A 17,086-nucleotide genomic window follows, 5' to 3' on the forward strand; every position below is an offset into this window, starting at 1 on the left:
GTGCTGGGGAACACAGAGCAGTTCCCATGCAGCATCCTGGGGTGATGTGACTGCACGTACTCTCACAGGCTTTGAGAGAGGTATAGGGATCCCTTCAAAAAGCAAAATAAACAAACAAACAAAAAATTCTTGGCTCATTTGGCAGAGAGCAACTGTGCCTTTTGGCCTGTACGCAGAATGAATTGTGCAGGTCACCAGCGCAGCTGGGACACAAGAGAAATCTGTCCAGTGTCACTTAATAACTTTCTGCATGGGAGAATGTGAACGTGCAGGTGAAAGGAACAAGATCAGCTGCTGTCCTGCCATAGCCAGAGTTGTTTTTTCCCATGGTGGAGCTATCCCTAAATTAGCCCCAACCAGTCCAAGACTGCAGACACGGCCCTTCTTGCAGCAGGAAGTGACGCACAGAGCCATAAGCAACGAGTGACTGAATTAATCATCCTCCTTCAAACAGTCCGAGGGGACAAGCGGCCACAGAAACGAGACCGGGGCTCCCCTGGGAGCTCAGTTCCTGCCATGGCATTAGTGTGCCCAAAGGCAGCCTGGCACGGGGGCACAAAGTGGTCCCGGGCGCTCTCGCCAGCCGCACAGAGCATCGGCTCCCACATCGGCTCCGGTTTTCTGCATTTGCTCTGCACTCACCTCCTCGCAATGCAGCACCACGAGCTTTTCTGTCACCCGCAACAGGCTGTTGGGTAACATTACTACTCGGTGGCACTCAGGGACAGGAAGCGGGTTAAAAAGAGGCAGTGCAAAGTTGTGAGGTCTCAGAGGGCAAAATAACGAACTGAGAAACAATTTGTCTCGATTTGCCCCTTCCTCCATGCTGGAGGAGCAGCACTCGCGGGCAAGAACCTGTGGTTCAGACCCTGCCCACAGGACTCCTGGAAAGCCGGGGCCCCGTTCCCACAAAAACCCTCCCACTTTACTTTCGGATAGCAACATGTGCCCGGGCTGCAATAGGTCCCCTTTGTTTTAGAAAACAAGAAATATTCAGATCAACCCAAACCCCCTAACGAACAACGCCTTTATGTAGATTACAGTGCATTCCCAAGCTTCTTAAAATAGAGTTTTTAAAAGAGATCAAGAAGGAAATGGCAGGGAAGGACACGCCAGCTTATCTATGTGCATGCTCTGGGAAAAGTGAGCAAGCTGCAGCATCTGCACCCAGGCTCCCCTCAAGGCCCAGTTCACTCCAACAGCACTAATTACTTAATTATTGGTAAATCTGCTCTAAATGAGGGCAGAATTCAGCTATACATACTAATTTCAGCAGCCAAGAGGAATAGGCAGTGCTGGAGCAGCTTGATGGCAGCAGGCGAGTGGAGAGTTAGCCCCAGAGCTGGACACACCATCTCTTATGAGCCCTGCTTGCCTCAGGTAACCAAAATACTACAAATCCAAGTGAAAAAAAAATACATCCTAGCCAGACACAAAACTCCATGTGAGATATTAAGAGCAGCTCCAGCCTAATGTCTCTGTGTTGGCTCATCAGAGCCCCTCCACCAGATGGTAACTCGAATGGGTGCCAGGAATTTCAATCGCTCCTCAGGAAGTTCATCTAAATCATCAGTAAACCCTTTCTACTTAAAACGGAGCCAACCCTGTTGCCCAAATGTGACCCAGATAATGTTTCTGGCATGTTTACCTATTTGGATGATAGCCTTAAATTTCACTTCCATCTACCCACAAGGGTCCAGGAGCCCTGCAGGGCCTGTAAAGTTTACTCAAAAACTAAACATCACAGCATAATATGATAACAATAATAATGTTAAAAAAATCTCTATGCAGTACCATTACTTGGGCTGAGGCAGTCAAGCTAGAGCAATATCTGCAACCAACTTACAGCTCAATTTCTTTCACCGCCAATTTTATGGGTCTCACCTGGGATGGGTCTTCCTACAACTGAGGGATAGTAGTGGGCAGAAACTGCACTTAAATAAGGCAGGTGATAGGACACAACTGTTGGCAGCTTCTGAGAAACAGGCACACCAGAAATGATGGCAGTAGCATTAGCTGTCAGTTGTCTCTTGGCTCCCAGCCCTTCATGGTGAGTCCCAGTAATTAGCCAGCAGCTGATGAATATTTAGTGGGATCAGCAGAGCTATTTCAGGTGAACTGGCCCTGACTTTTCCTGGCCAGTGAGGGGTGTACTGAGTGAAGCAGGTGCTTTAGGGGCTCAGAGGGACAGCGGTGTCAACAGCACCCAACAGGGTGTCTGGCCAGCCCTTAGCACCATAGTGCCTTAGTGATGACTTAATGACACTGACAAGACCAGCTCAAAACACACAAAGAATTTTCTGTGGTTTTCTAACTTTTCAAAGACACAGTGAAGGCCTGTGTTGATAATCCCTCGCTGTTCTCCTCACAGCATTGGGCCAAGGCTTAAGGAACTCCAGGACCTCAGGACCAGAGGGCTTTGTTTGCTCTTGAAAACTTTACTGTCTGTTTTGTAGAACTATATGAGACTTTGTCTGTCCAGTAATTTTTATATTTAACAGAAGTCTCCAAGTGAAAGAGAAATAGTATCTCAGTGCAGCACACCAGCAGTCCAGGAAGACATTTAAAAATGCACAACAAAATAAACTTTATTACCTTAATTGTTCCATGCAGAGAGTAAACTAAGCATTTGTTTATGAGGCCCTGGAGCATCAAACCTCCCATGTCTCCATCACACTTCTCTAGCACGTTGCATTCAAGCCCCAGTGCAAACTGCCTGCATGGAAGTGGTGGAAAACCCTGCTGGAATGGCTGTGCCTTTGGGAAGGGCTTCACTTTGGGCCCTGCAGAACATTTTTGGGCTGATTTTCCACTGGTGTGAAGCCAGCAGGGATTTTGTAGCATGGTATGGCCTAGCTGTTTGCATGATGCTTAATACATGCAAGGGAAATTGATACCAATACCAAACTGATACCAAACACACCACGCAGGCGGGGAGGAGAACCGTGTCCAGCTCGGCATTTCCGTAGGCCTTGACGATAGCGAGGTTAGGGCTGGGCTGGACACAGCTCTCGTGAGGACATGTCTGAAAGCAGAGGCACCTCCTGAGGGCCCAGCGCGCCAGCCCACGTCGCAGCTGGCCAGCGGCCGGGCTGCCGCGGCTGCCTCCATCTCTTGCTCTCTTAAAGGGTTTTATTCCATCCTACAAATTTTCCTCAGGGCACTTAGTAAAATGGGGACAGCCCCCACAGAAAGAGTGAGATGTGGTGATTAAACTATTTACTGTGGCTCATCCCCACGGTGAGAGAGAGGGCGTTTCGTGGGGATGACCCGTAACTCCTGGTGCCCTTTCCCTGCTCCTGACCTGGAGGTGGTGCATGGAGATGCTGCTTTGGGGGATGCAAAGCACCTCTAGGCAAGGACCTTTTTGCAAAGAACCTCTGTGAAGAAACCTATAGGCAGGGACCTGTGTGCAGAAGAGCTCTATGCAGGACCCCCCGGGTGGAGGGGGACGTCTGTGCAGGACCCCCCCGGGCGCTCATCCCACCTCGGTGTCGCCGCTCATATACAACAAGGGACCATAGTGGGGCATGAAAGGGTTAATGGCTGCATGCTCAGTGCTCAGGCCAAGACTGTTAGCGACTCCCTATTGCTATTTTGAAAGAAAAAGGCTGCCTGGAAAGGAAAAAAAAAAGAAAGGAGGTTTACTTTACAGCCGGCCTTAGTTCATCTGCAGAGTTTCTAGAAGGGAAAATAAAAGGCAGGGTAGGCAGGCTCAGATCATTCCCGTTCGCTAATGGCAGGGAAATGGTTGTGTTTTTGCAGGGAAAAGCAGGCGTGAGGCCGGGGGGTGTGTGCGACACGCGGGCGGCTCGCCGCGCCGCGCAGGGCCGAGCAGGGAAGCCCAGAAATAAAAACCTGACTCAGAGGCCGTCGGGCGGATGAGTCAGGGGAGCTGTTGTTGTTTTCAAGCGCAGGCGAGCGCACGCGATGGGCGCCCCGGCTCTCGGGGAGGAGCGCGCAGCTCCCGAGGCCAAGAGGCGCCGCAAGCCGCCAGGTAACCCCGGGCACGAGCCCGTGGCTTGGCCGTGGGTGAAATGCAGACGGCACCTGGGAAGACGTGGGGTTTGCAGAGCCCTTCCCAGGGGAGGCCGCCACGTGATGTCACTCGAGCATCTGAAAGAGATTTGGGAAGGCGGCTGCTCCGGCCCGGCCCCAGCCCATTGCGTAATCCGGCTCGGCGTTATTTGCTACACGCTTCGTTGGAAGGGATATTTGCACAAAGCGGGGAAAAAAATAAGAATAATAAGTGGCAGTAACCAGCCTGTTTGAAGAAGGGCCAGCTGGACCAGACATGGAGCCTGTGCGGCTGTTTGGGCATCGGGCGGCGCCGGTGCCAAGCGCAATCAGGACCCGGCCCCTCTCCCTTGCTGGCTCCCGGGGTGCCCCTGCGCACCCCGACGGGCCCGGCCGCTGCTCACACGGGCACCACGGAGCAGTCGTCCCTTGTGGGGCAGCTCCACTCGACCCCACAGCCTCTGCAGGGCGGCGGGCGGCCATGGGAAGGACCCAGCCCCTCGACAGGGCGCCAGGTCCCCCACGAACCCACCGAGCCGTCACGTCAACCCCCTCCACAACGCACAGCAGCTTTGCCCGACCCCGCTCTCCACTGGCTCCCACCGCCTCCTTATGGCTTCAATTTATTTCTGGGCTCCTCAGCCCACATTTAATTAGTTTATAGTTTGTTCCAAGTTTTGCTTATCCAGATTTTTTTCTTTTTTTTTTTTTTTTTTTTTTTTGGAGTTTGTGTTTTGATGTTTCGCGTTCGCCCCGGCTCTTGGCGTCCTCCTCCGTGACCCGCCAGGAGAGATGGAGAAGGGGGATGGAAAACTGGATCTTCCCGCCCTGACCTCTCCTCCAGAGCGAGCGCGGAGTCGCAGGCGGAGCTGGCTCGGAACAGTTTGTCTCCGAAGCGTTTTGTCCGCTTACTGCTGCATTTCTGGATCACGTTTCCGTATTTAACTCTTTAGCCTCCTTCATGCTGCCGCGCAGGACCGTGGCATTCAGCCCCCTAACCACACACCAGCATCGCAGTGATGTTATTTTTTTTATGCCTGTTGAGCTGCATTTACAAATACATAAAAACACAAATAAACACAAACATAGAATAAAAGCTTTTTTTTCTGAGGTTTGAAGCCCGCAAGCCCTGCTCTGGCCCTGCGCCGCAGGGAGCTGCATTTGGGCACGGGCGCCCCAAATCCCGGTCACACATTCGGGCGCTGTCCCTTGGAGGGGCTGCTGGCGCTAATCGGGTCACCCACAAGAGACCCCTTGGCTGGCAGCAGCCCCCGGCACCGGGGCCGTGTCGTGGTTGGTGGTGGGTGCTCTGTGGCCAATGTGAGGCCCTTGCTTGGTCCACAGGACCACCTTGGTAGTCAGGGTCTCCTGCTGCAGCATTCAATGATGTGGCCACCAAAAACGCCCTCCCTCCAGCAAGTGTGTCCCCGGGTCCTCACAGCAGGTTGCTGGACCCCGTAGCACCTCGCCAAGGGCATTTATTAAATTAGACCAAAAATTGGTATGTATCTATATATAAGCCTCTCGGCTGCTTTGTTTGTCCTATTTTTTGTTTTGGGTTTTTTTCTTTTTTGGAAGGCACACCAGCAGCCTTGCAGCAGGAAGTTTAAATTTAGCCGGGACGTATTCCGCACCCTAGAGCGGTTCATTCACCCTCGGCATAAAAATAGACCTGCTTTTACACTCGTGAGACGCGCGGCGCGGCCGGGCACGGGCGGCATCATCCCCTTGCGCGGGATCCCCGTCTGGAGGCGCCTGTTTCCTCAGGGCCGATGCAGCCGCCTCCGCTCCGGGCGGATGCCCCAACCCGCAGCCCCATCCGCGGCCCCGGGGGAAGCGCTCACCCCTCTGCACCCCTTGTGCCCGCAGCCGCGGCGCGCCGCAGCCTGAAGACCAACCTGTGCAAATGGTGCGACGCGACGGCGCCCGCCTGCGAGGAGCGCGTCTGCTACAGCAACTGCAACCTCAACTCCTACTGCGAGAGCCCCTACGAGATCTGCGTGGCCATCTGGTAAGCGGCGGCCCCGCGCGCGGCCCTCCCGCCATCCGCCGGCGTTCGCGGTTTGCAGCAGAGAGCTTCGCCTTGCCTATGGTTTGTTTTGTTTTGTTTTTCCTAAGGAAACTGCGTTAAATGCAGTTTGCAATGCAAAACGCCATGGGTTTGTGCCGAGCCTGCTTCGCTTGCGTGACATCTCCCGTGTAGCTTCACAAGCTGAATCCACTGGGCAAAACCAGCCCATCCTTCAGGTCCTCAGGCCACAAAGTTTTCAAGAGAGCTATAAATGCTTTAAATGCAAGCTCTTGAATGCCCCGCTTGCCATCCCAGATGCATTTTGCTCCCCATGGGGAAAACCAACAAAAATGTCCATCTGGGGTCTACCCAAAGGGACTTTTCCCCTCTATCCCTTTTGATTTGTCGGAAGAAGGGAAAAGCAGCTGGGCGCTTGAGCTCAACCTGCTAGTTAGGGGCAAAGCCATGCGGGCCCTTTGCAGCATCCTGCCTCAACGTAATTGCCATGTTAGGAGCCAAAAGCAGAACAAAACGACGACAGGAAAACAAAATTACAAAAAGAAAATAAAACAAAAGAAAAAAACACACACACACAAAAACACACAAACCAAAATCAAAAATTCCCCTGTCCCAGGCTCCCCGGCTTTGCCACGTTCAGGTCTATAAGGGCTGCGTGGGGCTCGTGTGGGAGATGACGATAGCTGGGACTGGCTCTGTCGAATTTGGGGAGCATTTGGAGTGACCTGGATGTGGCAGCAGTTTTGTATGGCTAATGAAGAGGGATGCTGCTCCCAACCCCACACAGGGCACATGGGGCCCTTACGTGATCCCGCGGGTGGTTATTAACCCATGGAATATTCCCTGGAAGCCAGCGGGGTCTTTGGCTCAGGTCCTGCTGTTGATGGGTGCTGAAATGTCACCATTTGGAAACAGTGTTAGCACCATCCCTTCTAAACATAAACATAGGAAAAATTTATACCCCTGCAAACAAGTCAACAAGTGCATGCCTTAAAGACTAATGACTGGCAGCAGTGTAGGATGGCATCCAGGTGACCTTGGGAAGTTTACCTGGTGACATTGGGACAACAGGCCCAGGGCTGCCGCTTTCTGAAGGCTGGGGTTCTCATCTAACATTTTCTCCCTTCCCTTGTCCCCTGCAGGAGGCAAGACAACGAGAGCATCAGGATCAGCACGCTGTGCCACAACCCCCAGCACCCCATCGAGAACCTCATGGTCCCCAACTACAACACCTCCCGCTGCATCATGAGCCACCAGCCCAGCGAGGACGGTGCCATCTACATCTGCGGCTGTGTGGACGAGCAGGAATGCAATGACAAACTCATCTTCGAGAACCACACCAACGGTGAGTGTTTTTATGGACGTTATTTAAGGTAGCGAGAAGCGCCTGCTGCTCGCGGTACCCGACTCCCTCATTGGGAGTGCAGGACTTGCACTTCCAAGGGAGATAGAACTGCTGCAACATCATCTTTCACCTCCTGTAGCTACATTTTTTACCCAGTTACCACAGCACAGAGCCCGGTGTTGGCTGTGGTCAAATGACCCCTGCCAGAAATGCCTTCAGTCTGGCACTGAACACATCCGGAGATGGAAAATCCACCATCTCACTCACGGCCGTGCCCTCCGGTACGGGACAGATCGAAACCCCAGCGCTGGGGTGACCCCCGGGAGAGTCGATGCTCTGAAAGCTTGAACTAAACTTCACTGGGGCAATCCTGCCCCCATGTCGGAACCGGACATGGACACTAGGGAAAACGAAGCTCCTCGTTCAATCCTGAACCTCTGGGGTCTTGTTTAACCCTCTGCTGTGCAGGGGGGAGGCACAGGCTTCCCCCAGCACCAGTCGGCCACGCTGAATCCAACCCGCAAGAAAAGCACCCCCATATTCCTCTGGTTTTCCATAATTACAGAGCAACAAAATGCCAAAAACGAGGCTAAGTATAACCTGCAAGCGGGCAGCGCGACGGCTCCCGCGGCGCGGGGGGAGACGGGGCATGGCACGAAGCGCAAATTGGCCGAGCAAACGAGCCGCTTCTAACGAAGGTAACCGATGCGGAGCCCGCGCCGCTGCCAGGGCCAAAAAAACAGGGATGCACGCGGCCAACCCCGAGCCTGACACCGGGATACAGCTTTTCACACCAAAATGACCACTGGCTAAATCAGCACCTTGCAGCGCGAACGAAGCCAAGAGCTTTGCAAGACCCTCTCCAAACAAGCTATTTGCATCCCTTTCTACTGTTTTAAGTAATTTTTTGGTGTTTGACTTGAAATGTTATGGTAACCTCCGCTTCTATGGACCGACTCCGAGCAAAGCAATAAGGAATACAGATAAGAGCTGCTGGTTGAGGTAGACACATGAGGATGGACCCAAGCAGCAGCACCCAACGACTTTTGGGGTTAGAGGTCCACAGTTAAGTGCAGAGAAAGCAGAGCAGCCCCCTCTGTTTTTCCAGGGACAGATCTCAGCCCTCCCACCCCAGTGAACCAAGGGTTTTGCACAGGGAAGGGGCATCCTCACCAAGGAATTTGCTGAAGTTGTGTTAAGTTACTGTTTGCAGCCCTTTTGCACATAATTCTTTTTTTTTTTAAAAAAAAAAAATCTCTTTCTTTCTTTCTTTCTTTCGAGTTTCAGAGATGTGATCCTAAGCATCGGGTAAATCCATTAAAGCAGTAGGTGATATCCAGGCCTAATGCTTTCCAAAATAAACATATTCCTGAGTTAGTTATTGATTTATATCAGTTTAGGTTGATCTTGTGGTTTGAACTTGATGCCTATTTTAGAAACGCTTTCACAGCCTTGCAGAAATTAGCTGCAGCAGATTTTTTTGAAATTTGCCAAGTAAAATAGCTAAATGCTCTGTTTTTCCAGAACCTGAATTATGATCTGCACACACTGAGGTCAAACAGCAAGAGTTTTGCTTATGGAATGATTCTTATCCCTCTTCCCCTGGGTTATTATACTTGGCAGGAAAACCTCTGAGTAAGATTTTACTTGAATATCTCTACTGAAGTCAGCATGTTTATTCCAGGAATTGCAAACATCAAAGGATCAGACAATTATATGTTGTGCGAGGGTTGTTGGGGGTTTTTTTCCCCCCTCTCCCCAATGATCTGAAGGTTGATGGGGCTCAGAAGAACTGAACCAAATCAACCATTCGTGGGCCGCAGGCGGGTGCCAGCGCCGCAGCACGGCGCAAAGCTAAACACAGACCCTGGCGAGCGGCGGCAGCTATTGCCCTTCACACCAGCGGCCGTCGCGGTGGCTGCTCTTGCTGGCGCTTGCGTGGAGACACCTCCAGCAGCTCCTTGGATGGGCTGGTGGAGGAGACACGCACAAGAGAAGGTGCTGGTCACTGGCCACCTGCATGAGACCTCCTTGGTCCTCCACATGCCGTGACCCACCGTCTCTTCCAGCCCTGCAGTCCTGAGTCCTCGCTTGATAAATGGAGCTGGAGTGAGCGGCCCTCTAAGCAGTCACACGCATCTGAGTCCTTACCCTTTGCTCCGAGGGGATTTGTGCACAGCGTGCGTTATGTCCCTGCAAACGGCTGCGCTTTATTAACCACCTCGCATATTTTCCTCCTACGCGTGATCAGAACAAGATGTTGCAGACCCTGTGCCGCGGCGCGCTCATATCTGCTTCCCTTCCCGCAGGATACTCCATGCTGCAGAGCAAAGAGGTCATCCCGGTGGCGGCCATCAGCCTGCTGCCCCCGCTGCTGGTGGCCGTCATGATCACGGTGATCTTCTACCTGTGCCGCACGCAGAAGCGGAGGAAGCGAGCCAAGGCGTGGGGCCAGAAGCACGTGCAGCACCCGGCCCTGCCCGAGCGGGGCAAGGCCGCCGAGCGCGACGAGAAGCTGTCGGTGATGATGGACGACAACCAGGCCGCCATGAGCTCCACCTGCGCCAACAGCATCAACCACAACACCGAGCTGCTCCCCATCGAGCTCGACGAAATGGTGGGCAAAGGCCAGTTTGCTGAGGTCTGGAGGGCCAAGCTAAACCATGCCAGCTCGGGGCAGTATGAGACAGTGGCTGTGAAGATCTTCCCCTGCGAGGAATATTCCTCCTGGAAAAACGAGAGCCAGATCTTCACAGATGCCAGCCTCAAGCACGACAGCGTCCTGCAGTTCCTCACGGCGGAGGACAGGGGCTCGGGGCCCCGCAAGGAGTACTGGCTCATCACGGCCTACCACAGCCGCGGCAACCTCAAGGACTACCTGTCCAGGCACATCCTGAGCTGGATGGACCTACAGAAAATGGCAGGGTCCCTCGTCAACGGGGTGGCTCACCTCCACAGCGACTACACGGCCTGCGGCCGGCCAAAAATCCCCATCGCCCACCGGGACATCAAGAGCACCAACATCCTGGTTAAGAACGAGCAGGAGTGCGTGCTGTGCGACTTCGGCATCGCCATCCGCCTCGACCCTTCCCTGACGGTTGATGACTTTGCAAACAGCGGGCAGGCAAGTACTACCCAATTCCCATGCCCCGGGCAGCACTTTGCTAACATCACGTGTGCTCTTGGGCTCTCAAACACCAAGCAGAAGCCGCATCCCTTCAGGGACCAGGGGTTTGCATCCATGTGGTGCCACGTGCTGGCATTTCTGCTAACATCTCTCCTCTTTGCGGGCAGGTGGGCACCGCCAGGTACATGGCCCCGGAGGTCCTGGAGTCCAGAGTAAATCTCGAAGATCTGGAGTCTTTCAAGCAAATGGATGTCTACTCCATGGCCCTGGTTTTATGGGAAATGGCCTCCAGATGTGAAGTGGTAGGAGGTAGGAACATTGCACCACATTTCTTTTGCACATTTTTGCTCCCTTGGTGTTCAGGGAACCAACTCTGTGATGCTCTGTGGTTCACACTCTCTTTCCCCAAAGCAGCGATGACTCCGCTCTGCCTCACTGCTGGACTCATCTCGCGCAGCGCTTGCTTCGCATGACCTCTCTCTAGAGGGTTGCTGAGGGTGGGTAGCAGATTCCCCCAAGTTCTGTGGTAACAGAGACAGCTAATGACCTTGTGTGTCACAGCACGAGGGAAACCAGCGCCGTGGTCAAAGAGCAGGGAAGGGGACACCACTACTTTTGTCTGCAGCTGGAGAAATGCCATTGAAGGAGGCCTCATGCTCCAGGAAGCCCCACTCAAAGGCATCAGCTCTGCCTGCGTCCTGTGGAAAGGCCTCTCTTCTGTCACGAGACCAGATGGTCCCCCGCAGTTTCCACCACAGTGACAAGGTCCTGAGGAACCTCACAGAGGACTGCAGGAATTAGAGAGGCCCTCCAGGCCTGGTGGGGATAGTTCAGAGTGATCTCCTTGGCTCTCCATTGTGATGAGGGGGGTGGTTGTCCCAGGGCTCAGTATTTCCTGGTAACAAAACATTACAAAGCAGAGTATGGGAATAAGAGGGAAAAACATGCAACTGAAAACAGCTCACAGGCAAAATCACAACTATTCTGAAGTCTGGAGGGATTTTCCCTGTTCAGCTCTATGAAGCCAGGATTTTATCCCATATTTCCAGGCAGATCCACATCAAATTCAGCAAATGCAGATGCAGAATTCTGTTCCAAAACTGACCTGATTTAGACCAGAAAGTCCAGTGGGAGGCCCAGGATGCTGGTCTTCAACAGCGAGGGTAGCCAGGGAAGCTCCCTGCTCTTCAAAATTTCAGCCGTTGGGTTTATCCCAGGAGGGCACTCATGAAAATACTTGACACAAAGACTCACCCGAGGTGAGTAAGGACTTTATCCCTTTGTTTTAACTAAAGAAACACAGAAAGGCACCAGTTACTTGGCCTTACAAGCGCAGTTGCAGTCTGGCACCTGCAGCGCTAAAACGATCCAAATTCTAACACTGGTTGTAGAGTAATTGAGGTTTGAAGGGACCTCAAGGGGGTCATCTGGTCCAGCCCCCGCTCGAAGTGGGGCCAAACTTGAAGTTAAATCCAAGTAACTGCTGATGATGCAAACAAAAGCAAACAGGAAGAGCCAAAGTTGGCTCCTTCCTTCCTACCTCCCCCTTTTCCTCAGCTGCAAAGACTTTTTTAAAGATTGTGCCAGAGAGTTTATATTGCAACAGGGACACACAAACTCCAGCCTCCAGCACTGCCACCTTCCCTGTCACTTTCCTAGTCACATCCTGGCCACAGAGTTTTTGTGTTATAAAACATTTAATTAATCACCCTGGTGGTATCCCCTGACTGTCATCCCGCCTGCTACTCTCTCTTCTTTTTATAGCGTGCTCTGGTTGTGTTTTTGCTATTTGCTTTTCCATTTTTCTTTCCCCCATCTTCTTCCTGTGGAAGCTCCATGGAGTAGTTCTTCTATGGAGCTGGAAGAAACTCTGACCCCTGGCAAGAAAGCTGTCCCGAATCTTCTCCCTATGTGAGAGCCTTGCCTAGCTCAGACCATTCCACATCCCCATTGCAGCGGCTCCAGCCCCCTCACATCCCGTGCTGCCCTTCCCTGGCGTGGCCATGGGGTTTCACCTGCCTGTAGCCCTTCTGATGCTGCAGGACTTTGTTCACAGCCCAAGCTGGGTACCATGGTTCTGAACAACCTGGTTCTGATAGCACAGGCCTTCACACGGGCTACCAGGTCTTCCTCGTGGCAGAATAAAGAATTCCTCTCGGTCCCCAGGCAGCTCAGCAGTGACAAGAGGAATCTAGTTCTTCCCTTCTGGAGACCCCGTTACCGACACACTGTGCCTCTCGCAAGCTCACGTGGGGAAACGCGCACAAGTGCTCAGCGGCACTTCGCAGTGGTGAGCAGTGCAACTGGCTGAAACCACGGTGGACACGCACTTGTGCAAAATGGAACTTCTTGTTGGCATCCTACAGTCTGGAGGTTGCTCTTATAGAAGAATCATTTCCCATCTAAACGAGCTGCTGTCTGTACCAGGAACCTGCATGTTGGTACCGTGATTGCCTCTCTCATCTTTTGCCTGCATACCATGTTTTACCTGCTAGAAATGTGCTTCTTCTAAAGACTGAGTCCAAGGAGAGGCTTTTGAGTAGAGGGGTAAGATACCCATTGCTGACATCTCTGAAAACAACTTTGACATGAAAACACACCATCTCCCAGCATTATTTTTCCATGCTCAAATCCTAAAAGGTTTCCAAATAAGTTTATTTTTGTAAACTGATTAATACAAATTTATTCCTATCCATTGGGCCATACCAAGACAGTGCAAAGAATGTATGAGAAACACCTTGTAACGCTCCTGTTGTTTCCTTGCAGAAGTAAAGAATTACGAGCTACCTTTTGGGTCAAAAGTGCAGGAGCAGCCCTGCGTGGACACCATGAGAGACATCGTGCTGCACGGCAGAGGACGCCCTGAGATCCCCAGCAGCTGGCTGGTGCATCAGGTAAGCAAGGAGCAAGTGGATGGCTGAGAAAAGCGCAACTCACGTTGTCCAACTTCACTGACCTGACTGGAAACTTGCATTTTTCAGTGCAAACGGATCTGAGTCCCAAGCACTTAGGAAAGCTGCTGTAATCAATACAAATGCAAGCAGAACTGCTGGGTCCTGCTGCCAGTTCATCTTGGCCAGGAGCTCCGATAAGCCCTTCTAGACCAGCCTATAAAAGCCACCAGCCGGGGCTACCGTAGTTTATTACATCAGGGACTCCCTGCACCTGACAGAGTTGTCTCTTCCCCCAGCTCTTGCCTAACTTTGTCCTTTCTTATGGGAATGGAAACATGGAAAACGCCATCCATCCAGCAGCAGTTCAGATGACCTGAAAAACAGCCTAAAAGACTGGGTTTGCTGGGTCATAGAGCCTTATAGGGCTTATTGCTTGGTCAGCACAGATCATTCTGGAGTATCTGCCCATAAAAACACTACCATTACTTCCAGTCGGAGTGGATGTTGGTTACAGTTAAAGAGCAACCACATAACTTCAGAATCCCACACATTCCCTGCAACATCATCCACCTAAAATATGGAGAAAATTATGTTTGCCCAAAGCACCATGGTACCTGAGCAACCAAGGCTTCAGATAGAGTCAGATAAACCTCTGGTTTCTCCTGGGCCATCAGTATCAGCAAGTTCAGCTCTGAAGCTCACCCAGGCTTCTTCCCTCATGGGGGTGAAGCAAAATACTGGCACCTAAATCCGAGCTGCTGCATATTTGAAGCTTTGAGTATTCACCTCGGCCATTCGCCTCCCTGATAAACTTTGAAACCACATTAAAAACACACAGATGTTGGGCTGTGAAAAACGGCAGGCGGGAGAGCCCCAGCACGGCCGTCCTGATGGGCACTGGGCTGCAGCGACCGCCAAAAAATCACCTCGCTGCAGCGGGGCTGGGCCAACGTGTAAACAAAGCAAGGTTTATGAGGCAGTAACTTTTATTAGACCACCTAATATTCACTAGGGAAGAGAACCAGAAAAGCCATCTTGTGTTCCTGAGAGTTTTCCTCTGGCTAATATTAGCTGCTCTAATAAACATCCCCTTACAGGCCTGGCTTTACATTATTTTGCTGGCACCTTCTGAGCCTCGCTAGCGTGCAGGATAGGGCAGCACCATCTGCTGGAAAACAGCAGAAAATCCCGGTTTTGTGCCACACGCTGCCTCCCGTCCCAACCACGGCCTTTGGGGAGGAGGCGCTGGGCGATACCTAGGAAGGGAGACAAGTTATTCATGTGAATTAGCAACACCCGAGACATTCCCACTCATGGAAATAAGTTTGACACAGAGCTCAAAACACTGCTTCCATGGGGTTCCCTCATTAAATGAGGGCCTAAATTCTTGATTTAGGATTTTCCAGCAGCATCCAAGATCACAGGTTCACATGTATTCATTTCCCTGGGGCAGCTGGCTCAAGCAGGGCCCTTGCTGCCCATCAGCAGCCCCAGAGCAACTCCCTGCAAGGCTGCACAGCCAAAGTTTGTCCCCAAAGTCTCCTGAATAAACTTAAAAATATGCTAAAATACCTTTTTTCTCACTTTTCCATCATGAAAAAAGTGGATATTTGGTTCAGGTAAATCCCTGATCTGGTTCACCAGGAAGCTGAACATACTGTTGTAATGGCACAAGCGAAGGGCTGCTCCAGGATGGGAGAGAGCAGGGAGAGCCTCAGGCAGCCCTGCTGCCAAAACAACACTGTAAAACCAGGGCCAGACACGGCGCCCACCTCCCTGCGCAAATGTAGGGTATCAAGTATAAAACCCCAAAGAAGCCCATCTTGCACTGTAAGAAAACAAGATGCTACACTGGTACCATTCAAAAGAGCAGCATATTTGTTTACAAGGCAAGCTGTAATTAAATGTCATGATTTCAGGGCACAAGAAGCCCAGAAAAGCTAACAATTACCCAGTGTGACAACCCAATGCTTTAGCTGAAAAAAAAAAAAAAAAAAAAAAAAAAAAAAAAAAAAAAACAAGGCTCATTCTAAACGCTCCCACTAAGCTAGCTCATCTTTACACTTTAATTATCCTCAAGCCCTTTCAACTAGGCTAATAAATGACTGACATGAGAAGCACCAAAACTTACCATCTGCCAGCTGTACCGTGCAATCCTGTTCTCTCCAATCTGGGCCTGTTACAGCAGATTTAGCATAAATCCCAGCTCAGAAGAGGGAGTTCTCAGAGAGGTGCAAAAGGACAGAGACAGCGGCACTGCCTCTGCGCAGGACTCGTGTTTTTCTTTCATATTAGTATCTGCAAGGTTTTGGAGCTTTCTTAATCAGAAATTAAGATTTTACACAAAAACACTGAAAAAAATGCCCACAGGTTTATTAGAATAATAATAGGCTTTATGTAGAATAATAATTTGCCCAGGGTATTGCAACCTTCTTTAATAATGACTTAAAAGGATAGATTATACGAATTACATGGTAAAAGAAAAGGGCAATATAACTTCTCGAGCTGCCTGGGCTAAAGAAAGGAAGAAAAAAAATTGGAGTTGAATACTCTTGTTTGATTTCTAAGCCTAAATTACCAGGACCTTTTCCAAGCACTGGGCGAGCAAAACCAACCTGAAACTGGGAATTGCATCCACTGCAACTGAGTGGACTCTAAAGGGACTGGGAAGCACACTGGGAAGTGCCTAATTCCTACCCTTTAGGAAGCTGCTGAAACACCAAGGCCTATTTAATGAGCTTAATTTTGATAAAACTGCCTTCTCCCCTCACCGCTCATCCTGACACAGGCTGCAAACCGAGAGCCCTGTGCGCAGCGCCTGTCTCTCCTCCTGGTTTTATGATGCTCGATCCAAGCAGCAAAGGTGCGAACAGGAGACGGAGGGGCCAAATTCCCTGGGACTCGGTGTCAGTCCCGCGGTGATGGCAGCATCTCTCAGGGAAGGGTTCCTGGGACTCCCCCTTGGGAATGGATCCAGGGCTGACCGAGGCTGCTGCTGTTAAGGGAGCAGTGACAGCAATGGTCCAAACAGGAGTTTACCACAGCTCACCGAGGCGGTTTCCCCTCAGACTTGGCTTGTCCAACAACCATTTCTGCAGGGAAACACCCAGAACCCCTGGGAGCTTCCACGCGCTCCCTTTCCCCCCCTGCTTCCCGGTCTAACGGCGGCTTTTCCATGGGCAGGGCATGCGCTTCCTGTGCGACACCATCACGGAGTGCTGGGACCACGACCCTGAGGCGCGCCTCACGGCGCACTGCGTGGCCGAGCGCCTGGCCCTCATGGCGCAGATGGGCTGCGACGACATCCTCAACAACAACACGGACCGCGAGGCTGGCAAGGCCCAGCCGGGCGCCAGGACCGCGCAGTGACGCGGCCGGAGCCTCCCACAGCGGAACTAAGAGCTGGCACCTAACTTATTTATGAGACCTGTTTCATCGCGCGGATACGGGGCGGAAAACTGTGGAATCGGTACTTTGGCTAGAGTGCAACATTGTATATGAACTGATTTTGTACTTACTTTAAGTGTATAATGATGCAAAGCATTTCTTTTGTTATTTTTTAAAATAATAATGTTTAATCTTTTATTAATAAGCACCTGAATTCGATGCCCATCTTTTGAATTCTTTCAAATGTTGCCACGGCAGATTTCTCCCCTGCTTCTGCAGGGTCAAGA

At 51.5% G+C, this 17,086-nt stretch overlaps 1 protein-coding gene across 1 annotated transcript; it reads left to right on the plus strand.

Moving 5' to 3' along the window:
- The first annotated feature begins 3,930 nt into the window (after positions 1–3,930).
- On the plus strand, positions 3,931–16,781 carry LOC104564504 (TGF-beta receptor type-2). Its single transcript, XM_088519416.1, has 7 exons — positions 3,931–3,997; positions 5,785–6,028; positions 7,189–7,391; positions 9,701–10,515; positions 10,686–10,827; positions 13,285–13,412; positions 16,596–16,781. Exons 1-7 carry the CDS (start codon positions 3,931–3,933, stop codon positions 16,779–16,781), a joined length of 1,785 nt encoding a protein of 594 aa, XP_088375542.1.
- The last annotated feature ends 305 nt before the right edge of the window (positions 16,782–17,086 follow it).

The sequence above is a fragment of the Tinamus guttatus genome, unplaced genomic scaffold, assembly GCF_059628265.1.
Source record: "Tinamus guttatus ecotype Peru unplaced genomic scaffold, ASM5962826v1 Tinamus_guttatus_pri_ptg000060l, whole genome shotgun sequence".
NCBI classification, from domain to species: domain Eukaryota; kingdom Metazoa; phylum Chordata; class Aves; order Tinamiformes; family Tinamidae; genus Tinamus; species Tinamus guttatus.